General features: G+C 41.0%; 1 protein-coding gene across 3 annotated transcripts in view; it reads right to left on the reverse strand.

Annotated features, from left to right (window-relative positions):
- Nucleotides 1-20,606, reverse strand: part of septin9a (septin 9a) — a 48,009-nt gene extending 27,403 nt beyond the window's left edge. Inside the window, exons 1-2 of one of the 3 annotated variants that reach the window (XM_088317698.1) lie at nucleotides 20,575-20,606; nucleotides 12,969-13,031 (exon numbers count right to left, since the gene is read on the reverse strand). In XM_088317698.1, the coding sequence (XP_088173824.1) occupies nucleotides 12,969-13,031; nucleotides 20,575-20,596 (85 nt within the window). In that variant the 5' untranslated portion in view covers nucleotides 20,597-20,606. Of the gene's footprint in view, nucleotides 1-4,642; nucleotides 4,908-10,786; nucleotides 10,952-12,968; nucleotides 13,032-20,574 lie in introns of those variants that run through there. The other 2 variants (XM_088317702.1, XM_088317699.1) reach the window with 2 other exon arrangements.
- Between the last annotated feature and the right edge of the window lie 1,278 nt (nucleotides 20,607-21,884).

A 21,884-nucleotide genomic window follows, 5' to 3' on the forward strand; every position in this document is an offset into this window, starting at 1 on the left:
TTATCTAGCTTCCTCCCCCTTCTCTACATGTTTTGTCACTGTACATGAATGCATGACTAATATGTGAACTCCACGACTGGCACCCGTAGGTGCCGTCATGGAAAAAGAAAAACGTGTCATAGCTGGCGAGTGTAAGGCCGCCTGGTTACACTGATAAGAACGAAGATGCCAGATGACGGCTATCATCAGCTTCACTTATGTGAAAACACTTCCTCCACCTCCCCCCTCGTGGTTTCGCCGAAAGACAATCTCAAAGATCAATAGTGGACGACGTCAAATCGTTCCATCTTGGCCTCACCAACTCTTTTGTATTTGGCACACTTTTAAACAATACCACTGTTAAAATTGTCACTATTATCCAAAACAAGAAAACGAAGCTTCCCGACACATGAACAATAAACAAAGACTTCTCTCTCTCTCTCATACCTGCACAATAGAACACATCCATGTTCAGTTCACTCTTCCGTTTTCAGATGGCAATTTAATGACATCACTACTTTTATTCCTCCCATCCATCCATCTATTCTATTCCGCTTATCCGGGTGAAATATACTTCTTCTTCTTCGACATAATAAATTGCCAGAGAGTGGCAGTGGTTTGTGTTTGCCAAATAGTGAGCCGATATTTATTGTTGTATCACAATCCTTTATAAGCGCGCCTTGAAGCGTTCTCTGCTGATCTACATTTACAACCGAAACGCACATATTTGTTCCTTGAATTATACCGTTGTAATGTTTCTTTAACCAATCAGATTAAGCTCACAATAAAATCAGAATTTTTCCAAGCTCCGATTAGTCGGTCAAAACGTGACCCGTTCGACTTGCAGAACACATCTGTAGCCATCGGCACGCATTAAAAATATTTATTAATCAACATCTTTGGTAAGTATGATGTATTTTATTTCAATGTCTTAAGTTTTTGTGATTACATTAGAAACATATTGATCCTGAATTCCTCCAGATGGGCACATTTCAATTTTACAGTAATGATGGTTTCTAAAACTGAAATGTGATCGTGGTGGATTAAGTGAAGTAAGTCCCCATATAAGACTCAGGTATCAAATGTACGGCCCTCCACTATAAAAGTTGAAAATCAAGTGTGTCAATCAAAAGTATATTTCACTAGTTGCTCGTGATCCAACTCTTGTATCGAATCCCCTCTGACACCGAACATTTGCGTTACAGCCTCGTCACCCACAACAGAAATCCAGCTCCAGTGGAATTTCCTCTCCCTGAGCCAGCGAGTCTCCCAAAAGCAGGGAGGAAAGAGGTCAACTGAGAGAAAAGAGATAAGTGGCAGCTGCAGCGACAAAAGAAATCAATAGAAGCCAGATGTCTGCTTGCTGGGCTATCGGAGATATGTTTACACTGCACGCAAAGATCCTGTTTTTCAAAAGAACGTGTCCCTTTTGAGCGCTCCATGGAAGAAAATGATATTAACTGCATCGGATAAACGGAAAGTTCAGCAGCTTGGCGGTACATTATTTTTTTTTGGTGGGGTGCAGGGAAACACTCCTATTCAAAAACGGGTAAAAAAAATGAGTTGCTTACTTTAATTAATCAGAAGGGTGGGACATTTTTTTAAATGATCACGGGGCTTTCTGAATTCTGAATTATACAACTTAAGAGGCAATTGACATACAGCTTCCACTACAATACACTTGTGCTGTAAAACGCTGCAGTGTTCTCACACCGTCGTGTAATTAATGCATCAGCACGCAAAAGCCCATCCGGGGGAAGTACATACTTCACTGACAAGAACACTGGCCCATTATGTGTCACACACGAGACTAAAAGCATGATTTTAAACCGCATGGCGCAGGCGTCCTCCCCCACTATTCCCCCTTTGGTTGTTTTCTCTTCACAACGCCATTTATCTTTCGGCTCGTTTAATGGCCTAACGAGCCAGCGGGAGATTCAGCGTGCATACCGCGAACAAACCGCCGTTGACAGAGAAGCCGGCCCGGACAAGTGTGGATGCGTTTTCCAATGGGTGTGTGAACCATGAAGGATGCGAGTCAGACATGCTGGGGGCATCGGTGGTGGTAGAGTCAACTTGTTGCTTCTTCCGCCAGTAAGAGTTGCAGGTGGGGCGGGGGGGGGGGGGGGGGGTTGGGGATGGATAAGCTGCTGAGAGAGGAAGAGGTGATGGAGAGAAGCGGGAGGGTTGAATGTGTGGGCAAGGGGCCGAGTGATGAAAACGAAGAGGATCCCTGACGAGGGAGTGGCAGCGAGCCAGGTGTTCCACCTAAACCAGGGGTCTATTATAGGCCCCCCTTTTTTTTTCATTGGCCTGCCGCGTATATTCTAATAAATCAATTTAACACAACCTACTTTATAACCTTGAACGCGAACAATTAAAAAAAAATAAACAACTCAACTTTATTTATAGAAAAACAACCATCACTGTACTGCACTGCTAGAAATCAGACATACAAAAAAAAAAAGACAGACAAAGCAATAAGCAGTTTGGACCCACTGGAGACATTAGAGGGTGGACAGGCTGAATCCAAAATAAAGTGCATTATAGAAATCCAGCTGAGACGTAACAAAGGTATGGATTACTTTTTTAAGAGCGACTGAGAAAGAAGAGGCTTTACTTAGCTAGCTGCCTAAAATGAAAAAAATCTGGATTCAACAAAATCACTCCTATTCAAAACCCAAGTTTGAGACTGTTGACTTTAGATAAGGTGCCACGGGGCCCAAGTCAGCAGGGTGGGATGTACAAGCTCAACAAAAGTTTAATGCTGCCAGTCTAAAATACTATCACACTTTGTGTTTAATGTTTGTTAAATAAAGCAGAAGAAAAGTTTGTTACATCATGCAAAACATTTTCGGCTGAATGTTATTAGCTGTAACCCATTTTATTTAGCTTCTTGAGTCTTACGTCAATTCTAATTGTGCAACATGGGTGTGAATTTTGAGCTCCCATCGCACTCGCCGTCATGAGTCATATCAAATCAACAAAACAACGCCACCTGCACAAATGCAGCATTCCGAACAGCTGGGACGAGTTCCAAACTTCCAAGATGTGACCTCAAAGATAAACGTAAACACAAAACATGACTGCACGGCGGATGTCACCGTAAGCAAGTTAATTGCCGACGAGAGGGTGTGGGGTTGTTTTGGGCGGCTGTCACATGGGTCACCTGATCATCAAATAGACCGGTCGTTCAGAAAAATCACATTCTCCCGAAATTCCCAATGGCCAACACGCCGACAACTAGTTTTAAAATCAGAAGCCAGTTCAACTATTCTTCAATTGACTTTAAAAGAGGGATTTGTCAAATAAAAACATTCATATTTCAGTGTTAAAAGTGAAGACAATTTGCAAAAAACAAGAGGGTCCACACATGAAATTCCTTATAGAGCCATGTAAAATTATGTCGCGGGCCGCATTCGGCCCCCGAGCCTTGAATTTGACACCTGACAACTGCGCTAGAATTTATGACTCCAATCTTTTTAGCACAGTTGTGTAGTTTGGATTCTCATTCGACCAATCAGTAAGTATTATATGTCCATGTACACTGTATAACTTTATTAACAGTTATTACCTAATATGACAACAAAACAACCACTACTGCGCCCCCACCCCACCACCCACACTCTGCCACAACTATAAATAATAGCATTTTTGATGCAAAACAAACCTATACACGTAGAGTTAATACTTGCAAGGAGAGCGCCACTGCCACCTAGTGGAGTGGATGTGCAATTACACTTTATTTTAGTACAGTGGGGAAAAAAAGCATGATCCCCAGGGTCACACACGCCCCCCTCAGCACAGCACCGCGCCCCCAGGGGGGGCCTGCCCCACAATTTGAGACGCACTGATCTACACTAACGCATCCATCACCTATCCATCCATTTTCTGTACTCACTACTATGCCCATCACCAAAAGAACAGGTGCTATCTTACCGCTCTAAAACGGCTAGCACCATGGTGAACTGGCAATGAATTAGTGTGCCCGTCTCCATATGTAGATTTGCACTTTTTAAAAAAATTTATTGTAAGTTATTTTGTTGAGCCCCAAGTTATAGTATAGCTCCTGTGGGTCCAGTGACCCCGGTTTGAGAACCACTAATGTCGAAAGACGCAGGGGCAAAACCTGGACTCTTTATTTTAACCCCATGTATCGATCCATCTAACGCACCATCCATTTTTTCAGCAGGCAAACTACACCCCGGACTGATCAGCAATCAATCGGAAGAACTTATTCTTTTCGAAGGTCACGTTGATGTGCATTGATTATCAAGTACAAATGGCAACAAAACATTATTTTTGAGGGTACGACCCTCGTGATAAGTCACTGTAGACTTTTTAAAAGAAAGTAGCAGGCTCTTTATGGTCAGCAGCGCAGCCATATTGTGAGTCCGGTTCCTGAGGAGAAAGGCTGATTGCACCCTTTTTTGGGCTTCGCAGCGACAAGTTCACAACAGCATTAACAAACACTTTCGAACACTTTTAGCATGCATTTTGCCTTAAACCACAACCACAGATGTCAAGAAAGTCCTCTCAGTTTTTCCAGATGCCGTTCAGTCCCAATCAAACATGTGGAAAACATCGACGGTTGCTGTCCTCATGGCAGGGGTTACATAGTCACTGACAAGAGCAAGAAAAGGAAAGGAAGAACGCAACTAACCTTCAAAGTCTGATATGATCCCCTCCAAGTGAGCGTTGACCGTAGGATCAGACATTTTTTTTTTTTTTTTTTTTTTTTTAGGGGGGGACGAGTGTGTTTATCATGCGAGGGTTCCCTTTCACCCAGCAAGGAAACGTCGCCCAGAGGAGCGGTCCAGATTTTAAACAAATCCCAAATTTGGAATCCGGAGAGCAGGAGGAGGGAGGGGAAGAAAAGAAAACAGCAGATGCAAGCTAAAGTCTCTCTTCTCTCACTCTGTGTACTTTTTTTTTTCACAACTTCTTTAGTCTCCTCTTTTCCTCCCTTCTGCTTCCCCTCTCTCTCCCTCTTGGCTTCCCTCCCCCTCCTCACGTACTTCCACGCTTCCCTCCCACTTCCACGGTTTATTCACAGGCCCGTTTCCTGTGGCCTTAGTCACATGACTGCTCTCATCAGCTGATGGAGCAGATGTTGATACTGAGTTGTTTTTTTTTTTTGGTTTAGTTTTTTTTAATCAATGGTGTCCTTGAAGCAACTGAAAAATAAACTTTGATTACGCTAGGTGCGTCACAAAGGTTTCAGGGCTGGCGTGTGCGCTTTGGCAACTTTTTTAGCTACATCTTCAAGCACTCCTGAAAAGATTCTTGTCACAGGACAGCAGCCTCATATAGACAAATAAAAGTGTGCAAAATGTAGCAGTGTACATTATACAACGCTACTACCACTATTATACCACAGTTAAAAAAAAAACCCGAACGATCTATTCTCCAAAGATAATTCAATTTCCGTGTACTGCCTCATGATTAGAATTAAGATCTTGCATGATTGTCAACTCCACGGCCAACATACTGCTTACATTGGAACCGCGGTGTGTAGTCCGGGTTGATTTAACCATATTTACTATTCATAAACACAGAATAGTTCTGAGTGCACACATGCAGCATGCAGATTTACGACATAAAAAGTACTGACTGGAGCAAAACCTGCAATCATGGAGCAAACTTGCATCCCAATTTTCTGCCACTGAACCAAGCAAAATATGAAAAAAAAAAAAACTAATAGACGCTGATATTCCTGGCTACAAAGAAAACTCCACATATGGCTGGACTATCAACACTTGAAGTGAGCCAGATGTAAATTCGTTGGCGCAGGTAAAGTGGTTGAATTCACTGATCAGTTCTGAGTGGCCAAAACTAAATAAGCTTCTGTTGAACTCATAAAAGCAATCCTTCAGCACTCGTCTTGGACATAAAACACATTTTTCGCAGCATACTTAGCTCCATGATCGCCACAATATGCTCTATTTCTCCAGCAGGGGTCAGCATTGTACCTACAAATAGCCCTTGTTGCCATGGGCAACCATGTTGTACTGTAAAGTGATCTCCAGTGTTATTAAAATGGCGACATGTGGAGAATCCCACTCTGGGACACACCCTCATCCCACTCGTGCAATTCCTCACATACGGACGCACACGCTAAACTTCACACACCCACTCTGCAACTCGGCGACAACTCATGTGGCCCCGGCAGATGCACGCACAAATATGAAAACACATTAGAGAAGAAACACATGCATGAACTCAGCCCAGCAAGCGACCGTTCTTTTAACCATACACACACACACACACACGCACACACACAAGTTGGTGACAAGCCCACTTCCTTTTACTGCGTGTCCTTGCAAGCCCAGACGGTGTTAATCCAATCTGCTATAACAACTGTCACACTGGAACACCACTAGAATGCTTTTTCTGTTCCAAGTTAGAAAGAAGTCATTCATAATTATAATAGTCATGATAAGAAAATGCACACCTCCAGTACAGTAATCACCCACATATTCCCGGGTTCAAAGTCTATCTTTAAGTTATTTTTGTTTAAGGGTAATGTAAAGATGAACTTCAAATCAATAGAGATTTTCCAAACTTGTCAAATATATTTCTAAATTCAGTTTTTACATCAAATGATAGTTCGCTATGACGGAGTGGGCATGCTAAGCTTGATAACCTCCAACAAAACATAATATGATTTTTAAAAAAACAAAAAAAAAACATTAGCATAAAGATCTCCTCTGCAACTAGCCACCACTTCAGCTGCATTGAAGAAGACAAAATGTGCTGTACTGTAGTATGCTTTAACGTACAGCTGTTGGTGTTAAGTTGCACAGCAGAGCTCCAGATGACGAGAGACAGACGCCTGACTCTACTTAAATGTAGGACGGACCACCAGCAGCACTCCAAGAAAGAGAAAGAAGATAAATATATAGAAATGGATGCCAGGCTGAGCACGGCTGTCGCAATAGTTGTGCCAGGGGCGACAAGGCTTGCAAATGCCAAATGGGCACACATGCGCAAATAGACACCGGCATGTAAAGTCTTTCATTACATATCAAACACACAAATGGAAATAGAGATAAGATCAATACGGTACAGTATGTGTAAGAAGTTTGCCTTGGATGTGTGCGTGCTTCGGATGCGACTCTCGGGTTGGCTCGTCCGCACTGACGAGACAGCGTGAATGACGAAGGAGACAGTGAAGTGGGGACACGCAAAGGAAAACATTCACATTGACACACTATTAGCTACTAGTACAACTAAAAATGTCAATGACTACTAAAAAAATACTACCAACACTATCACTACTACTTTTACAGTTGTAACTACTTCTAGTAATAGTGCTTCCACAAACTACTGCAACCACTACTACAGCTACCACCTCGAGAACTACTGCCACAATTCCTATTACGATAGCTACCACCAGTGGCAGCTAGCTAACCGAAGGGGCCGGCGCACTCCAACAGTCACTATTCACAACATTAACTTCTGCAAGAAGAAGATGAATGAAATAAATGATGAATGAAACTTCAATGAAAAAATAGACAGAAGACAGTCATTGTATATTTTGAAAAAAAAAAAACACATAGCCTTGCTAGCTTAATGTTGACACATAATGGGAAATGCCAGAGACAGTGGCTAATGAATGACATCTATGCTAACGCTTTTGAAGCAACATGTAGACAGATAATATATCAATACTCACGGGCATATATTCTTTACTCTCTGCGAAGAATAAGTAACTTTATTGTGGCTTATTGAGGAATATGAGGAGTCTATGTACTGTATATCTTATGCTGCCCTCTGGTGGCCAAGGCTCACTTACCAAAAGCAGTACATTGTCCATTGAATTGAAGTAAAAAATGCCCCCCCTCCCTAAAAAAAAAAACATTAATATAGTTCAACGCTTTACATCCTCTTCAGTTATGTTACCACTATAAGTTTTTAGAAAGTACAATTCTATAACGTGCTATTTCTGATTTTTGACATTTCCGTCCCTGGAGGCACAAAAATCTTGTACATGCGCAGTAGTTCTATACTTCTATTTAGGTACAAAGTGCGAGTACTTTCGCCACCTCTAGTGATGAATGTCAGTGGAAAGTATTCCGATGATGAACCATCCCACATTGTGCCCCCCCCCCAACAAGCAACCACATGAGTGCATGCACAGCTGTACTGACAGCAGCTGTTTTTTATACAAAATGTGCAACAGCAGCGCACACGCTAGCTTTGTGCATTTTAATCAAATGCAGCACCTGTTGGCAACATGACTCAAACGTGTGTGTGTGGGGGGGGGGGGGGGGGGGGGGGGGGTGCGTGTGCGTGTGCGTGTGCGCGTTGGCCCATGCATGGGAAGCCACCCTGCATGGAAATGATTATCATTTGTACTTTTTTCTTTTTTTCCCCCCACCTCCACCTCTCCACTGGGTAATAACTTAATGGATGGAGTGGACAAGACAGGATTACAGTCCTTTGTTAGCCTCTCTGCGCTCACATATTGTTCTACTCAGTGCGTTGCCGTGGCAACGTACAAAACACTCATCCGTGGACTAACACGGCCGCAGAGTTCAGCCGCTTGATCCGAAACGAATTTTTGGGGGGCACATTCAGAATGAGATTTAAATAAAAAATGAAATAAAACACATGTTTATAAGAGTATTCCATGCAATAGGAACTGTTGTAAAAAAAAATTGGGAAATTTAGAGAAGTTGCATCAAGTAACGGAGAATTAGGGCCACACTGAAAAGAAATGGCGATAAAGTAAAAATATTACAGCAATAAAAGTCATTTTGTATGGAAATGACTATCAAATAAGTTTGATAATTTAGTAAATTATTTTGTCATTTTACTGTATGAGAATAAAGTTTCAAAAGTAGCACGCGATCATAGTTAAGGATGTCTGAATGACACTTTTACATTTTTATGGTTCAAATGAAGTAAAATTTAAATGTTGACTCAAAAAAAAAAGGACAGACGATGACCCTAACAAGAACAAAAATTGAAATTCAACTAAATTCATCCAACGTGACAAAAAATATTCAACGCAAATCACAAATCAGAATAAAAGCGCTTCAACACACAGTTGAGTTTATTCCCGTTGCTTGGCGTCGGGACACTGGCACTTTCCAGAAGTTTTCAACTCACGTCATGAGAGTTGACATTTCCACCCTGCATTGACTGCGAGTGAATGTGTCACACTGTATCTGCGGTCATCAGCTGACCTCACGGTGACTGCGATGAATGGGGCAAACGCTGATGGCTTTTTCGCCTCCATTCAGCTCAGTCACTCTCCGTGGCTGTTGACGCTTGTGCAAACAAAGCAGGCTTGGCGCATCAGCGTCACTTCATGACGGCTGCAGATTAGCCAGAAGACACGTGAAATGATTACACACACTTGAGGATACGCAGAAATAATATTCCTGTACTTTGTGATGATTTGCCAAGCTTGATGGAATGGAAATATGTGGACGTAAGGCTGACATATTATCACGCTCGAAGTCCAACTTGGAGCAACATGAGCAGTCATTTGGGGTCATATTTCTGCCCGTGTGGTGAAATAAATCTTCTTTCTTCTGTTTTTTTAATCTCCGTCAACTCCGAGGGAAAGTGTCTGGCTCCAAAGCTCCCTGAGATTGAATGGAGGTGCTCTCTCTGATTTTTTTTCTCCCCATTATAAGTGACATTGTAAATTATAGCTGCTGTAAATAAAATACACACACCAGACACCAAGACGATGATGTAAACAGCTTCAGATATGGATGCAATTACATTCACATGCACGCAGTAGGAACAGATACCGGAAACTTCTGAGGGTGTTTATTATTGCGGCTGCAATTTGAGAAAACGATTGATGAACTATGACGGAAAATACATGTTTGTGGGTTATTGGGAAAAAAAAAAAAAAAACTTGGTCATAGGTGCTTTTTGGTGCAGTGCTGTGACAATAAAAATATACATTAATAAATTATTTCAATTATTTTATAATGTTATACAATTATTATTATTATTATTATCATTTTTTAGCATTATTATGATATAGTTATATTTTCACACACTTACTAAGATACCTATTTTACAGTGTCAAACAAAACTGCTTATTATCTTCAACAATATTTTTGACGTGTTTCTTCTTTATCTTATTGTCATTTTTATTAAAAAAAATAATAATAATAATTTCACCATAGTAGTTGGAGTATAAGCGGAGGTGGTGGAAGTAGAAGTATTACAGATTACAGAATTTGATCTTAACTTGTATGGGTGTACCTAATGATTTGGCCCTGAGTGTGTAACGACACACACATGCCGCTGCAGACACGTTTGGAACCATTTCCACTCCAACTCATTCTTTACTCTTGATGACTTTTACAGCTTCCATGACCACTAAATAACACGGATGACAAACTCTATTTAACAGGCCTTTGTGTATTTGTGTGCGTGTGTGTCTTATTCAAGTGTCTTATTTGCAAGGCGGGCTGACTCAGGCTTTCTACATCCTGTTGGCCAGAGAGGAGCGAGTGACCCATCGAGCCACGAGGGACAAGAGTAGTACTGTTCAAACACGGCTCCTTCCTGTCCACAGTCGAAACGACGACAGAAAGACGGAACGAGCAAGAGGGAGAGACATCTGAGAAAGAAGAGTTTGTGGAGAAAATACATTTGTCCCTCTGTCTGTTAACCCTGCACAGCGCCTCTAAAAGAAAGCATGCAGTCAGCAAAGAGGACAGAATGAGAGAATGGAAAATAGAGAGAGGAATTAAAGCGGCGCAAAGAGACACTGGAAGGCGCTCACTGACGAGTCCATTGAGTGGACTGAGCGAAGAAACATATGTCCTACCTGAGAATTTGTCCCCCTCCATATCCAGATCACTCCCTCCAGAGCCACATGTAGCGTCTGCACTTTGACTCCACTCTCTCTCGCCCTCTCACTCCCTCCCCGTCTTTTTTTGGACTTCCCTTCCTCCCCACTTCCCTCCCTCTCCTCCGCTTCGTCCTGCTCTCCCCGCTTTGATTCCTTCAGTGTGACGACATGGCCCATGTGCAGGTCATATGTTGCTCCCTTCTGATGCTGCCGTCTGAAGACTGAAGCAGCATTGTGTCCCCTGCAAGCATGTGATGGGCTATTTTTGAAAGGCCCTTCCCGACATGTCACTTCCCTGCTATGAATCGTGCTCCGTTACGCCTGTGTGTCAAAACAATATGAAAGCGACTCCGACAAAATGAGACAGCCAAAGAGAGAGCACTAGAGTCTCTAGGATCAGGAAACTCCACATGACGCTTGACCCCTTTGCACGATCCCTGACACTGTTGGAGGTCAGAGTTCAGGTGGCGAGCGTCGGATGAGACATCTAGCGTACCACAAATGAGAAAAGTAAAAATAATAGACAGTTGTTACGTGCTGTTTTTGCCCTCGAGCCAAAACTCTGTTTAATAAAAACATTGGTGCCATCTTGAGGCATCTTAGTGTCAAGGAACTATTTTTAAGTGAGGGTGGGATCTTAATTTACACAGGCCATAGCCCTAGCTAACATAAAAGTAGCACTTTGGTGCCACCTTGTGGCATCTTGGAGCCACGGGACTATTTTGATGTGAGGGAAAGAGCTTCATTTACACGAGCCACAGCCATGATCATTGATCTTATTATTTTTATTCATTATTTATGTATACCATATACTATTATATACTATTTATTTATTTATTTTAATTTGTTGCAAGACACTTTTTGGGGGAAACTAGCTAGAAGGGTTCTAAAAGTCATAAAGTAGGCAACTCTAAGTAGCCCTCACTTTGTCCCAACTCTCTAGCTTTGTCGCCGGTTGGCGTTCAAACAGAAGCCTTTGTTTCTGCAGTTGAATTTAGGGTGCTTTGAAAAAAAATGTTAAGTTGAGTACACATTTGCATGAGATAGAATCATCCCCCCCCCAAAAAAAAAAAAATCAAGAGGTTTCAACTGATGTGGTGCAGTGCTTTATAAATTGCTTATTATTACGGAAGAATAGTCAGGCCTTTTCTAAAATACGAGGGAAGCCTTTTACAATGTGTGAAAATGCACAGAACGCTCCTTTATGCCAAAGATGCTCTGCACTGTGGCGACCTCTTGCGGTCAATATTTGTAAGCGCCTGCAACCCCGAAATTTAGAGCGGAGAATTATCATTAGCGCGAGCGTGAGCGTGTGCGTGTGCGCGTGTTTATTTTCTCTTCTTTCTTTCGTTGTGTGGCGCAAACTTTGACCCAACACATTTTTCGTGTGGGCATTTTATCTGCTCCATTGAAGGAAAATGCTTGAATATGCGACCTGTCTGCCTGGCATCCCAGAATATGCTCACTTGGCTGACATCATTAAGCATTTCCGGGCAACACGCGCTCACACACAAATACACAAAACATAATAATAGAGTAATTCATTTCAGAGAGATCCAAGCAAGAGGTCATTAAACACAACGTGATAAATCGTTATTGCGGTGATGTCATTTTCACTCGTACAAACAAACACACACGCGCACGCGCACGCGCAGACGCACGCGCACACAGGATGTGAACTCATCCCATAAACACTTGATGGTTATTGGGACAACATGCAACTTTATTGTGGTAAATTGTGTGTCATTGTTGATAGTCAGACATGTATGTGTGTGTGTTTGTGAGTGTGTGTCTGTGTTTATTTCCTTCCTGTTCTCTTCTCAGTTTGCCTCTCTTTCCCCCTTTTTTGTGCTGAGGCTGCAAAAAGTAGGCCCCTCTGTCTGTGTCCGCTATATACTGCACATCATATCTTTATCTGTGATGAAGAGTTATTCTGTTATCAGTGCAGGAGACAGTTCCTCAGCTCTGCCTTCAGGCTTTCAACATCCTGCTGCTAAAGGTCAGCGACACTGACTTAAAATAAAACACATCCATAACATAAAAATTACAAGAACAATCAGCGATTGCATAGAGACTCGGAGAAAATACTAGAGCAATTTAAAAAAAGTTTACCGTCGTGATGGTATGACAGTTATGTCGCGACAATTTCGGTACTCACCGGGGCTGAGGATGCTGGAGCCATCTTTCTCCGTCCTCCTTGATCGAGCGCTGGCCGACCTTGCTGTAAATAGACACAGACGTAAAATGATTTCCATCCATCCATTATTTATAGTGCTTATCCTCATCAAGTAGCTTTGGGAACATTTTGAAAAGTGAGTCAGTAAGCCTTCTCTTAAGAACGTCTGAAGAAAGGACCAAAAGAATTCTCACACTCCATCTTATTGAAAACATTCCCGGAAGAGTGGAATTTGTCATAGATAAATATAGTGTAGTGGTTCAGTTCACAGTATGCAGGTGCAGCAACAAATCCAACCAGGCCAATACTTTACTACTCTTCTTGCTGCTGGCTACGCTTATTTGTGTATCAAAGCAAACCGCCGCCCGTGTAGTCGGCGTCTGTAATTCAAACATTGTGTTGATAAGGTGTTGCTTGGCACAAAAGTGATGTAATACACCGCCGCCTGTAGCGCTCTGGTTTAAACTGAGGGCAAAGTACTGACAGGCCGCTAATATGTTTCTGTCAGTCAAAAGTGTGCGTTGAAATCAAGAAAAAGAGTGACACCTGCAGAGTTACCTTGGCGGTATGCAGCTATTTCTGCGCGTACGCTTGCGTGTGTGTGCGCGCACAAACGCTAAGCTCACCTGCTCAGTCTTGTCCGAAGTCGCAAAAAACACACACGTCGCGTAAACACACTTTAACTTCAATGGGTTATAAAGTAATCTCCGGGCACCGGGGATCTATGACACTTTTGCCTTGAAGGGGATTTGCAAACGTCCTGGTTATATTTGCCTAATGACAATGTGATGTACAACTGAGCTCAATGTCGACACAAGATATATGAGAAGAATAGAGGCAGTGTTCCCGCTTGTGGAGAAACACCAAGACAAATTTTCAACGACATGAATGAACGTCTGTCTGTGGTTGCTAAGGGCCTCACCTGATTGATGTTGATTCCTGTTGAGGATGTGCGTGCATGCATACAACCGTTAGCCAACCACTAAGGCTAACGAGTCAACGTGTCATTCAGTTATAGCAAACTCGCTTTCAACTTATAGGGCAGAAAGTCACAACGCTGTGGCAAGCAATCAACTTTCCTACATCACAATTAAAATAGGTACAATGTGTAGGTAGCTAGGTAGTTACTAGCTAGATAGCTAGCTTGCAAATTGAAGCTGTAAACTACAGCCAGATAGCTACTAACTTAACAAAATAGCAAGAGTGATGTTGACATAGTAAAGTTACTTTTTCGTTGCTAGCCAGTTAGTTTGCCCGAGGACTTAACTGAAAATGGAACGCTAGCTAGCTAACTTAACTGAAAATTAAATGCTTGCTAGCTATGACAGGATCAAATTGGATGTATACGTTAAAGGTGTCAAAAAGATTGCTGGCGAGAGTTATCCGACTGTTTGTTCGCTAAATCTGTTCAATATGAGTGCGTTACAACCTTTCAAAGCCAAGTTACATCCAGAATTTTTGTCCCCTTACATGAAAAAGTGTTTGCGGGAATAGAGCATTTAAAAGGTGGTACCCGTAAATGAAGTTCAGAGGGTTGGTCTCATAAAATATAAAAATGTGTGTGTGTGTTTACACCCTTTTAAAAAGATAGTTGGCCCCGCAAAGGGATGTTCATAAAGGTGCCCCCCCCCCCCCCCATGAAACATGAAAACCAGTGCGTAGAAGCTATAAAAAAGAAAAAGTGACTTTGTTCCATAAAACATAAAAAGCAAAGTGTGGAGGAACCTTTTAAAAGTGGCAGACAAAAGTGACTTTCAGTAAGATGCTTCCCAATTAATTTGGAAACAAAGATTTTTAATCCATCCTCTCTTAATTATTAAAGTTAAACTCACTTATTCGCTGTTTTTGTGCTCAGAAAAAAAGCCCAGTCTAGGATAAAAAAATATTGCTTTGTTGCCATCTTGTAGCATCTTGGTCAAAACATGTCAAAGGGAGGAGCTTCATTTAGTCAGGGCATACAAACTTGTCTAATTATAAAAAAAAAAGTAGAACATGACCGCTCAAGTGCATGGCTTGGACAAACATGTCAACCGCTAAGTGACTGAACTCAGATGACGTGAAGTGAAGGTAAACAGAGGGGACGGGCCGCAGCACTTAGTCGTACTTGAAATACAAAAGCACTCACACACATTCACGCAACCCCCCCCCCCCCACACACACACATACACACACCTTGTGAATGAAGGCTCAGAAAGCAAAACAGCAAAGAAAGGAGGAGAGGTTTGCCAAGCAAACAACATTGCCACACATACTGAGCTTATTTCCAACATGGGTTTTATTTATACCGTATTTTATTTGGAGGAAGTAAGAAACCTAATTAGTGTTTTAGAAGATTCTGTACAGTATATTTGATTGATAGGGATTGATTAGCCAGCACCCTGAAATTCCATCATTTTTCATTTTCAAAATTTTTTTTACACAATATACAAACTCGCACAAGTGGGAAAGAAGAGCTAAGCACTTTACAGCCGTTTATTGAACACAGGTCGAACAATAAAATGCAAAAAGACATACGCACACTGCTTAAGCTGTTGTCGACCGTTTCTGCATGCACACATGCTGCTTCCAGTGTGTTTTTATGGCCCCTATTACACACATTGAGAGCATGCCGCAAATATTTCACAACAGAGCTTGCAAATGAGGCAAGAGACAGACGGAGCGAGAGAACAAGAGAGAGCAACGGATGAGTGAGTGCAGACGACGAGCTGCGTGAAACAAAGCGAGACGGGCTGAAAGGTCCAACAGACTACCATTTTTCATTTTTTAACATTGTTTTTACAGGCCGCAGAAGTGCTCTATCTGGACGCATTCCTAATGAGTGAGGACCACACCAAAACAAACCCAACAATCCACGCATACGCACACACACGCACACACACTCACCCACAGATAAGCTAACGAGCGATATATTGGCCAGCAAGGTTTTTTTTTTAAAACTTGAATGAATCTAATTTTTAAGCTTTAATCAATATCAATAGTAAAAAAGAACTCTAGCTAATTACATAGCTTGCTATTAGATTGCGCAGCAATGTTTTTTTTTGTTTTTTTTTTAACCTTTAATGAATCTATCGATAGTCAAAAAGTGCTCAAGGTAACTTGAGCTAACTACGGAGCTGGCTAACAACTAAATTACAAATAAATGTAGTTCCTTACAATCAAACTGAATTGTTAGTAGATTAGTTGCTATCTTGTTGTAGCTTGAAGTTCCAGTTAGCTAACTAGAAAACGCGCAAACAAATGTCCGCACGCACTACAGAACCCGATAAGCTAACAAGCGGAAGATACCCAGCTATGTTTTTTTTTTTTAAACCTTCAATGTATCTATCAATAGTCAAAAATACTCGAGCTAACTCAAGCTAAATATGTAACTGGCTATTAGATTGTTTTTTTTTAAACCTTTAATGTATCAATAGTAAAAAAGTACTCGAGCTAACTCGAGCTAACTACGGCGCTGGCTAACAACTAAATTTTAATACGTTACAATCATTGAATTGTAGGTAGATTAGTAGCTATCTCGTTGTAGCTTGCAGCTCCAGCTAGCTAACTAGCATGCGCACACACAAAACCAGATAAGCTAACGAGAGGTATATTAGCCAACAAAACACACGCGCACACAACAGAGGAAGAAGTTTAGCTATAACCCTGAACTACACTGCTGCATACACCTTTCTGTACAGTACAAACACTACGGGTATAAAAGTATGCGAATCGAGTATACTAAAGCAGCCAATAAAACAACAGACAAAGCAGATAAGGATCAGACTTCATTTCCAAGTCACTTAAGATGTCTGCAGAGATTTATGACTAAAAAAAAAAAAAAAAAACACCCCCTGGAAGCATGTACTTAGTGGATGTCATACACTCAGGGATTCTTTTATGTACCCGTTCACCAAGACGTCAGGTCAACATGCTTTTAGCGTCCCGTTTTTTTTCTTATTTGCAAAAAGACAAGTGAACGTCAAAAATTATTGTACATGTTCAAGGTAAATGTGGGAAAACAAGAAAAAAATATCACAAAATTCAGAGATACATTCATTAGACAGCAATATCATTCTATCCTGTTCAAATAAGAGAGGTACTCAATTTTTTTCCGGTGCATCCCTGTGTTAAGGCTAATGCAAAAATTCTAATAAAAGAGATGCCCCGCCCAAGAATAAAAAAAAAAAATACTGTGGTTTTACGGCACTGTCCATAAAAGTAGAACGGAGCCTGCTGACTGACCGAACACACAAATATGTCTCTGTCCAAACAGTCTTGACATCATTTCCTTTGAACCAGGAAGTACCCTGGTTAATAATAATAATAATAAACATTTTAACATGCTGCATTAAAAAATTGACTTAAAAAAGCAACGATCAAATAAACATGCATTTGGTTTAAAGTAAACAATCTCATTCATACTCCTCCTTTTTGTAACAGTAAACTAAATGCCTGTAGGTGCATCCATCATGTCATACCCACATGTAGATGTACATGTCTTGCTGTACATCAGAACCCCCCCATTATCTTTTTACAGGCTCCCTCTGGGCCTGCAGCCTCCCTACAATGTCTGCAATCAGCGTCGAGCTGTGACCATATGGCGGAGCTGCATTCTTTGCTGCTAATAATAAATAGAGGAGGTGGACCCTCCAGAAAAGGAGGGCTGCAGGAGGACAAACATTTTACCATTATATATATATATATTTTTTTTTTTTTAATGTAGGTGAATACAAATCATAATTCCTGGTTGTTTATTGAATCGCTTTCTTAGTGGAATATCTATTCAAAAATATTCTAACTATTATGCTTAACTTATACAAAACCCATGACAAATGCTCCACCAGCCGCCCCAGTACCTTATTATTCTGTTATCCACAGGCTTCTAGGACGTCAAATTGAAGGTTAGGCCATCTATCGGCATGCCGAGCCAGATGACAGAGCAAATATGTCTCAACATCCTTTTATAGTTTGACTTTCATGTTAGCACTTACAGCGTTGTATAAACAAGCTACGAGACACAATGTGAGGCAAGAAGGAGACTTTTGTCCCACTGCTCGTGGACCTTTAGGTGCATGTTCATGATTGTGTGGAGTGGAACATAAACGCACATAGCAGGAGGACTTGGAAAATAGGAACTCCGTGGACATATTCAGAGCTGGGCACTTGACCCTTTTTTGCCGGTCTGTCCCCTGCCTTCCGGTCGCGATCTCTGTATCGTTCTGGCCTTATTCATAAAAATTGTCGTTCCGTCTGGGTTTCTGGATTCTGAGCTTGGTCGCAAGGTGAGCCTTTAGGCACTGTGATGTCATTTTCAGTCGACAGCAAGTGGCAAATTGGATGCACCTTGAGATGGCTAAAAACAGCTGCTGCTTAATTTATGTTCCAAAAATGCAATATTAATCAGAATACTGTCTTTAGACTATAGTGGGGCTACTAATATATTCTGATTCTGATGCATCCCGACCCTGGTGATATTTGTTAGCACATCTATGGCATTTTGCATTGTTTGTTAGCATTCAGCTAAGCGGACTCTCATAAGGCAAAGCTACAGTATGTGGTTGTTTTATAGACATGTAATTGTAATTGTATATAATTGTCTTCATGTTTAGTTTGAAAGTAAACTTCATCTGGGAGTGGCAATAAATAGCTTCAAGACTTTTTGGAAAAATGTGCTCACTCCCACAATATAGTCAACTACGGTACATATTCATACTTGCAACGATGTGCCGCCCCTTTACAAACGCATCCCCACACATTTCTGAAAAGCAATACGCACACATACACTTTGTTATTATACGATTCTGCAAAAAGGAATGTGACATCTGCACACACACACACACACACACACACACACAGGAGGAAGGAGATGTGGCATGACCCAACTTGCACTTGGCTCCAATGGAAAAGCGTCAGACGCTCGATCGCACAAAGACTCTGGAAAGAAGACCCGGGAAGAGCGGCATTCCGCAGGATAGACCTTGTGTACAATGGACTGAGCCGGGAGCTTAGCTGGAGTAGAAGGAGGTCAATGAGTCTCAGCGGATGGGCGCGAGATTATGCAGTAGTGGAAAAAGAGAAGGCGGTAGAGGGGTGATAGGAAAGAGGAAAAGGTGAGGAAGAAGATGGATGTTTCATTCAGGATGTGCGCAATTTGCGGCGGGCTCGTGAGTGACAAGGAGGTCTTAGTTGCTGGAAGCTTTGAAGGGGATGACATCACGCGATGGTCTTCATCTTTTGCCACGTGAATCTTTTCTGTACACCCCCAAGCCAGTCAGCCCACCTTTATTGGGCCAATATACTTTATATTCGATTTTTTTTTTTTTTTTTTAAGTATGATGTCATCTCAATTTACTCAAAAATCGTTTATGAAATCTGGGCCTGTTTAGTTGAACACACCACTCTGACTGTCGTCTGATTGCAATGAAATTGGTTGATTTCGCGTTTGCAAAGAAACTAAAACTAAACAGTAAACACCTTATGTTTAATAGATGCCTGTTACTTTAAGCAGTTGGGTTGAATAAATGATTGACCTCAAATAAACCCGCCATATAATTGCTACAGTTACTTTCACTATGAACAACACAGATGATCAACATGGCATCTTCGAAGCTGGCATTTGTAAAAACTTGTGATGGGGAAAATGAAGCTTCAAATGTACTTCATGAACCGGTTGGATTTTTGAGTCCTGTAGATGGCACTGTTGGTTTAAATAAAGGGTTTAAAAAATGGCAAGTCAGTGTGCTTTCAGCCCAATGTTGAACAGAGAGTGCCATCTACTGGAGTCCAAAAATACTACAACTGGTTCATGAAGCACATTTGAAGCTTCATTTTCCCATCACTAGTAAAAACACGGACATTTCAAGAGAAACATACCATGGCGAAAGTTGCAAATTATTTCAGCACTGACCCGGAACAAATTGATCATCAGCAAAAGAAAAAAAAATGCCTAACAAAAAAAGTAAACACCTTACACCAAATACATCATAATATAGCTCAAATGCTGTACACATGGCATCTAAAAAGCTGAAGTTTTCTTTCCATTGTAAAAGCTGGCCAACCTGGAATAAGCGAGAGCATAGACAAAAAAAAAAATATCCCCCAAAATTTTAGATAAATATCTTACCCCAATAAGCAAGTGACAGATTTTGCTGTTTAATTAAATAAATGCCTCATCTCAAATAAAAGCTCCAATTTGTGACTGTATATACTTTTACATTAACTACACACACCATCTGCAGAGAAGACAAGGCATCTGTAAAGCTGACACCTCCAGTCGACAGAAAAAAAATAAATAAAAAATAAAACAACAGCCCAATCTTTTGACAAGATGCACTTCAATGGCATTAATCAAAACTTTTTTTCCCCTATTAAATCACACCTAATTTTTTGTCGCATGAGACACAAAAGCACTTTTCTATCCTGATGTCATTCATATGGAGCCCAAACCTGCAAGAGAATCTTTGTAACCACACCCATAAAAATCATGCATGGGTCTTTCTCCCCAAATATGAATTATACGTCAATCTTTCCGTAATGACAACAGCGATATCATCATCCACTCCTTCTAAAACACACTTTTTGCTTGCATGGACGTCAGCAACACACTCACCTGTGTATGAAGATTTCTTCATGGTGGCAGATGTTTCCTCCTGAAGTCTGTGGGATCAAAAAGTGTAAAGTTTCTTTTTTTTTTTTTCTTTTTTTAAACAAGCTTCCTTTCCTTTTTGGTCCTGTCACTTCAATTGGACTATGATAAGTTTGAAGGCGTATTCCAGTGCACTGCACACCTCTTTGGAAAGAGAGAGAGAAAAAGACAGACAAGTAATGGACACAATCACACCTGCGCTCCTGCGTCATGACGCACGCCCATGTGGCTTGCGCGGGAGTGGTTTGGCTCCTAAACTGTGCGGTGATCCATGTTTAGGAGCCTTACCTAAGACAGATAAGGCGTACAACAAGGGGACTATCTGTGAGTACACACCGTTTGTTAGTGAATTCACAGATTGAATATGTGGAATTTGCCAGGCATGTGTGTTAAAAGTTCATTAAGTCCGATGACAAAAAAATGGAAGTTTTAAATATCCGTCAGAAACCTGCTTGTCAGCAAAAGACCAAAAAGAAAAAAGGCAGAAAAAAGGCTACTAATCACCTGAAATGTTTTGGGGATTAATCAGTCACTTTGAGTTTGAAAGCGACTGGTTATTTATGACCCAGTTTGAGAGGGTGTGCAGACTTATACAATCACAGTTATTTTTTACTTTTACTTCAAAACTGATTTTTTTTTTTTCAAAACAGGTTGAATTTATTATTTTTTTAATGTGAAAATGGTTTTGTAAAAGTTTTATATTCATTGCATGACCTAAAATTAAAAAAAAAAAATTAAAATGTACAGAGGTCTGTATAAAAAAAAATGGTAAAATGAAGAATAAGATGCCTCTGACTTTGAGTGGGTGTCTGAATGAAAGCATGAGACCCACCCAACAGCATGTGTCATACATGTCAAAGTGTGTGTGTGTTGTGGAAACATTCACACTGAGTGAGCTTCACTTCCATTTCAAGGACAAAAATAGAGCAAAAATGACAATTTTCTCACAAATATAAACTCACAGAAACAACTCTTTTAAAAAAAAAAAAAAAGTAGGGATTTTACCTGCTGATATAGAAGCAATTGTACAAGATAAAGACTTGTAAAAAAAAAAAAAAAAAAGAAACTGTAAAACAGCACTGACAGGAACATGACTGCCAAGCAGCAGAGGCAGGTCAGATTGTTGCCATGGAGACGAGGAGGTTTTTTTTGGGGGGGGGGGGTTCGTGCCGCAATAGGGAGACCTCACTTTCATGCTTCAAAAGTTTTATGACATTATTTGGTGCCGTGATATTTTTCCTAATGTAAAATGCGTTGAGAAAACCTCACAGTCG

Source organism: Idiotropiscis lumnitzeri, chromosome 15, assembly GCF_059441095.1.
Source record: "Idiotropiscis lumnitzeri isolate Australia: NSW breed Sydney's pygmy pipehorse chromosome 15, RoL_Ilum_1.0, whole genome shotgun sequence".
In the NCBI taxonomy this organism is placed as follows: domain Eukaryota; kingdom Metazoa; phylum Chordata; class Actinopteri; order Syngnathiformes; family Syngnathidae; genus Idiotropiscis; species Idiotropiscis lumnitzeri.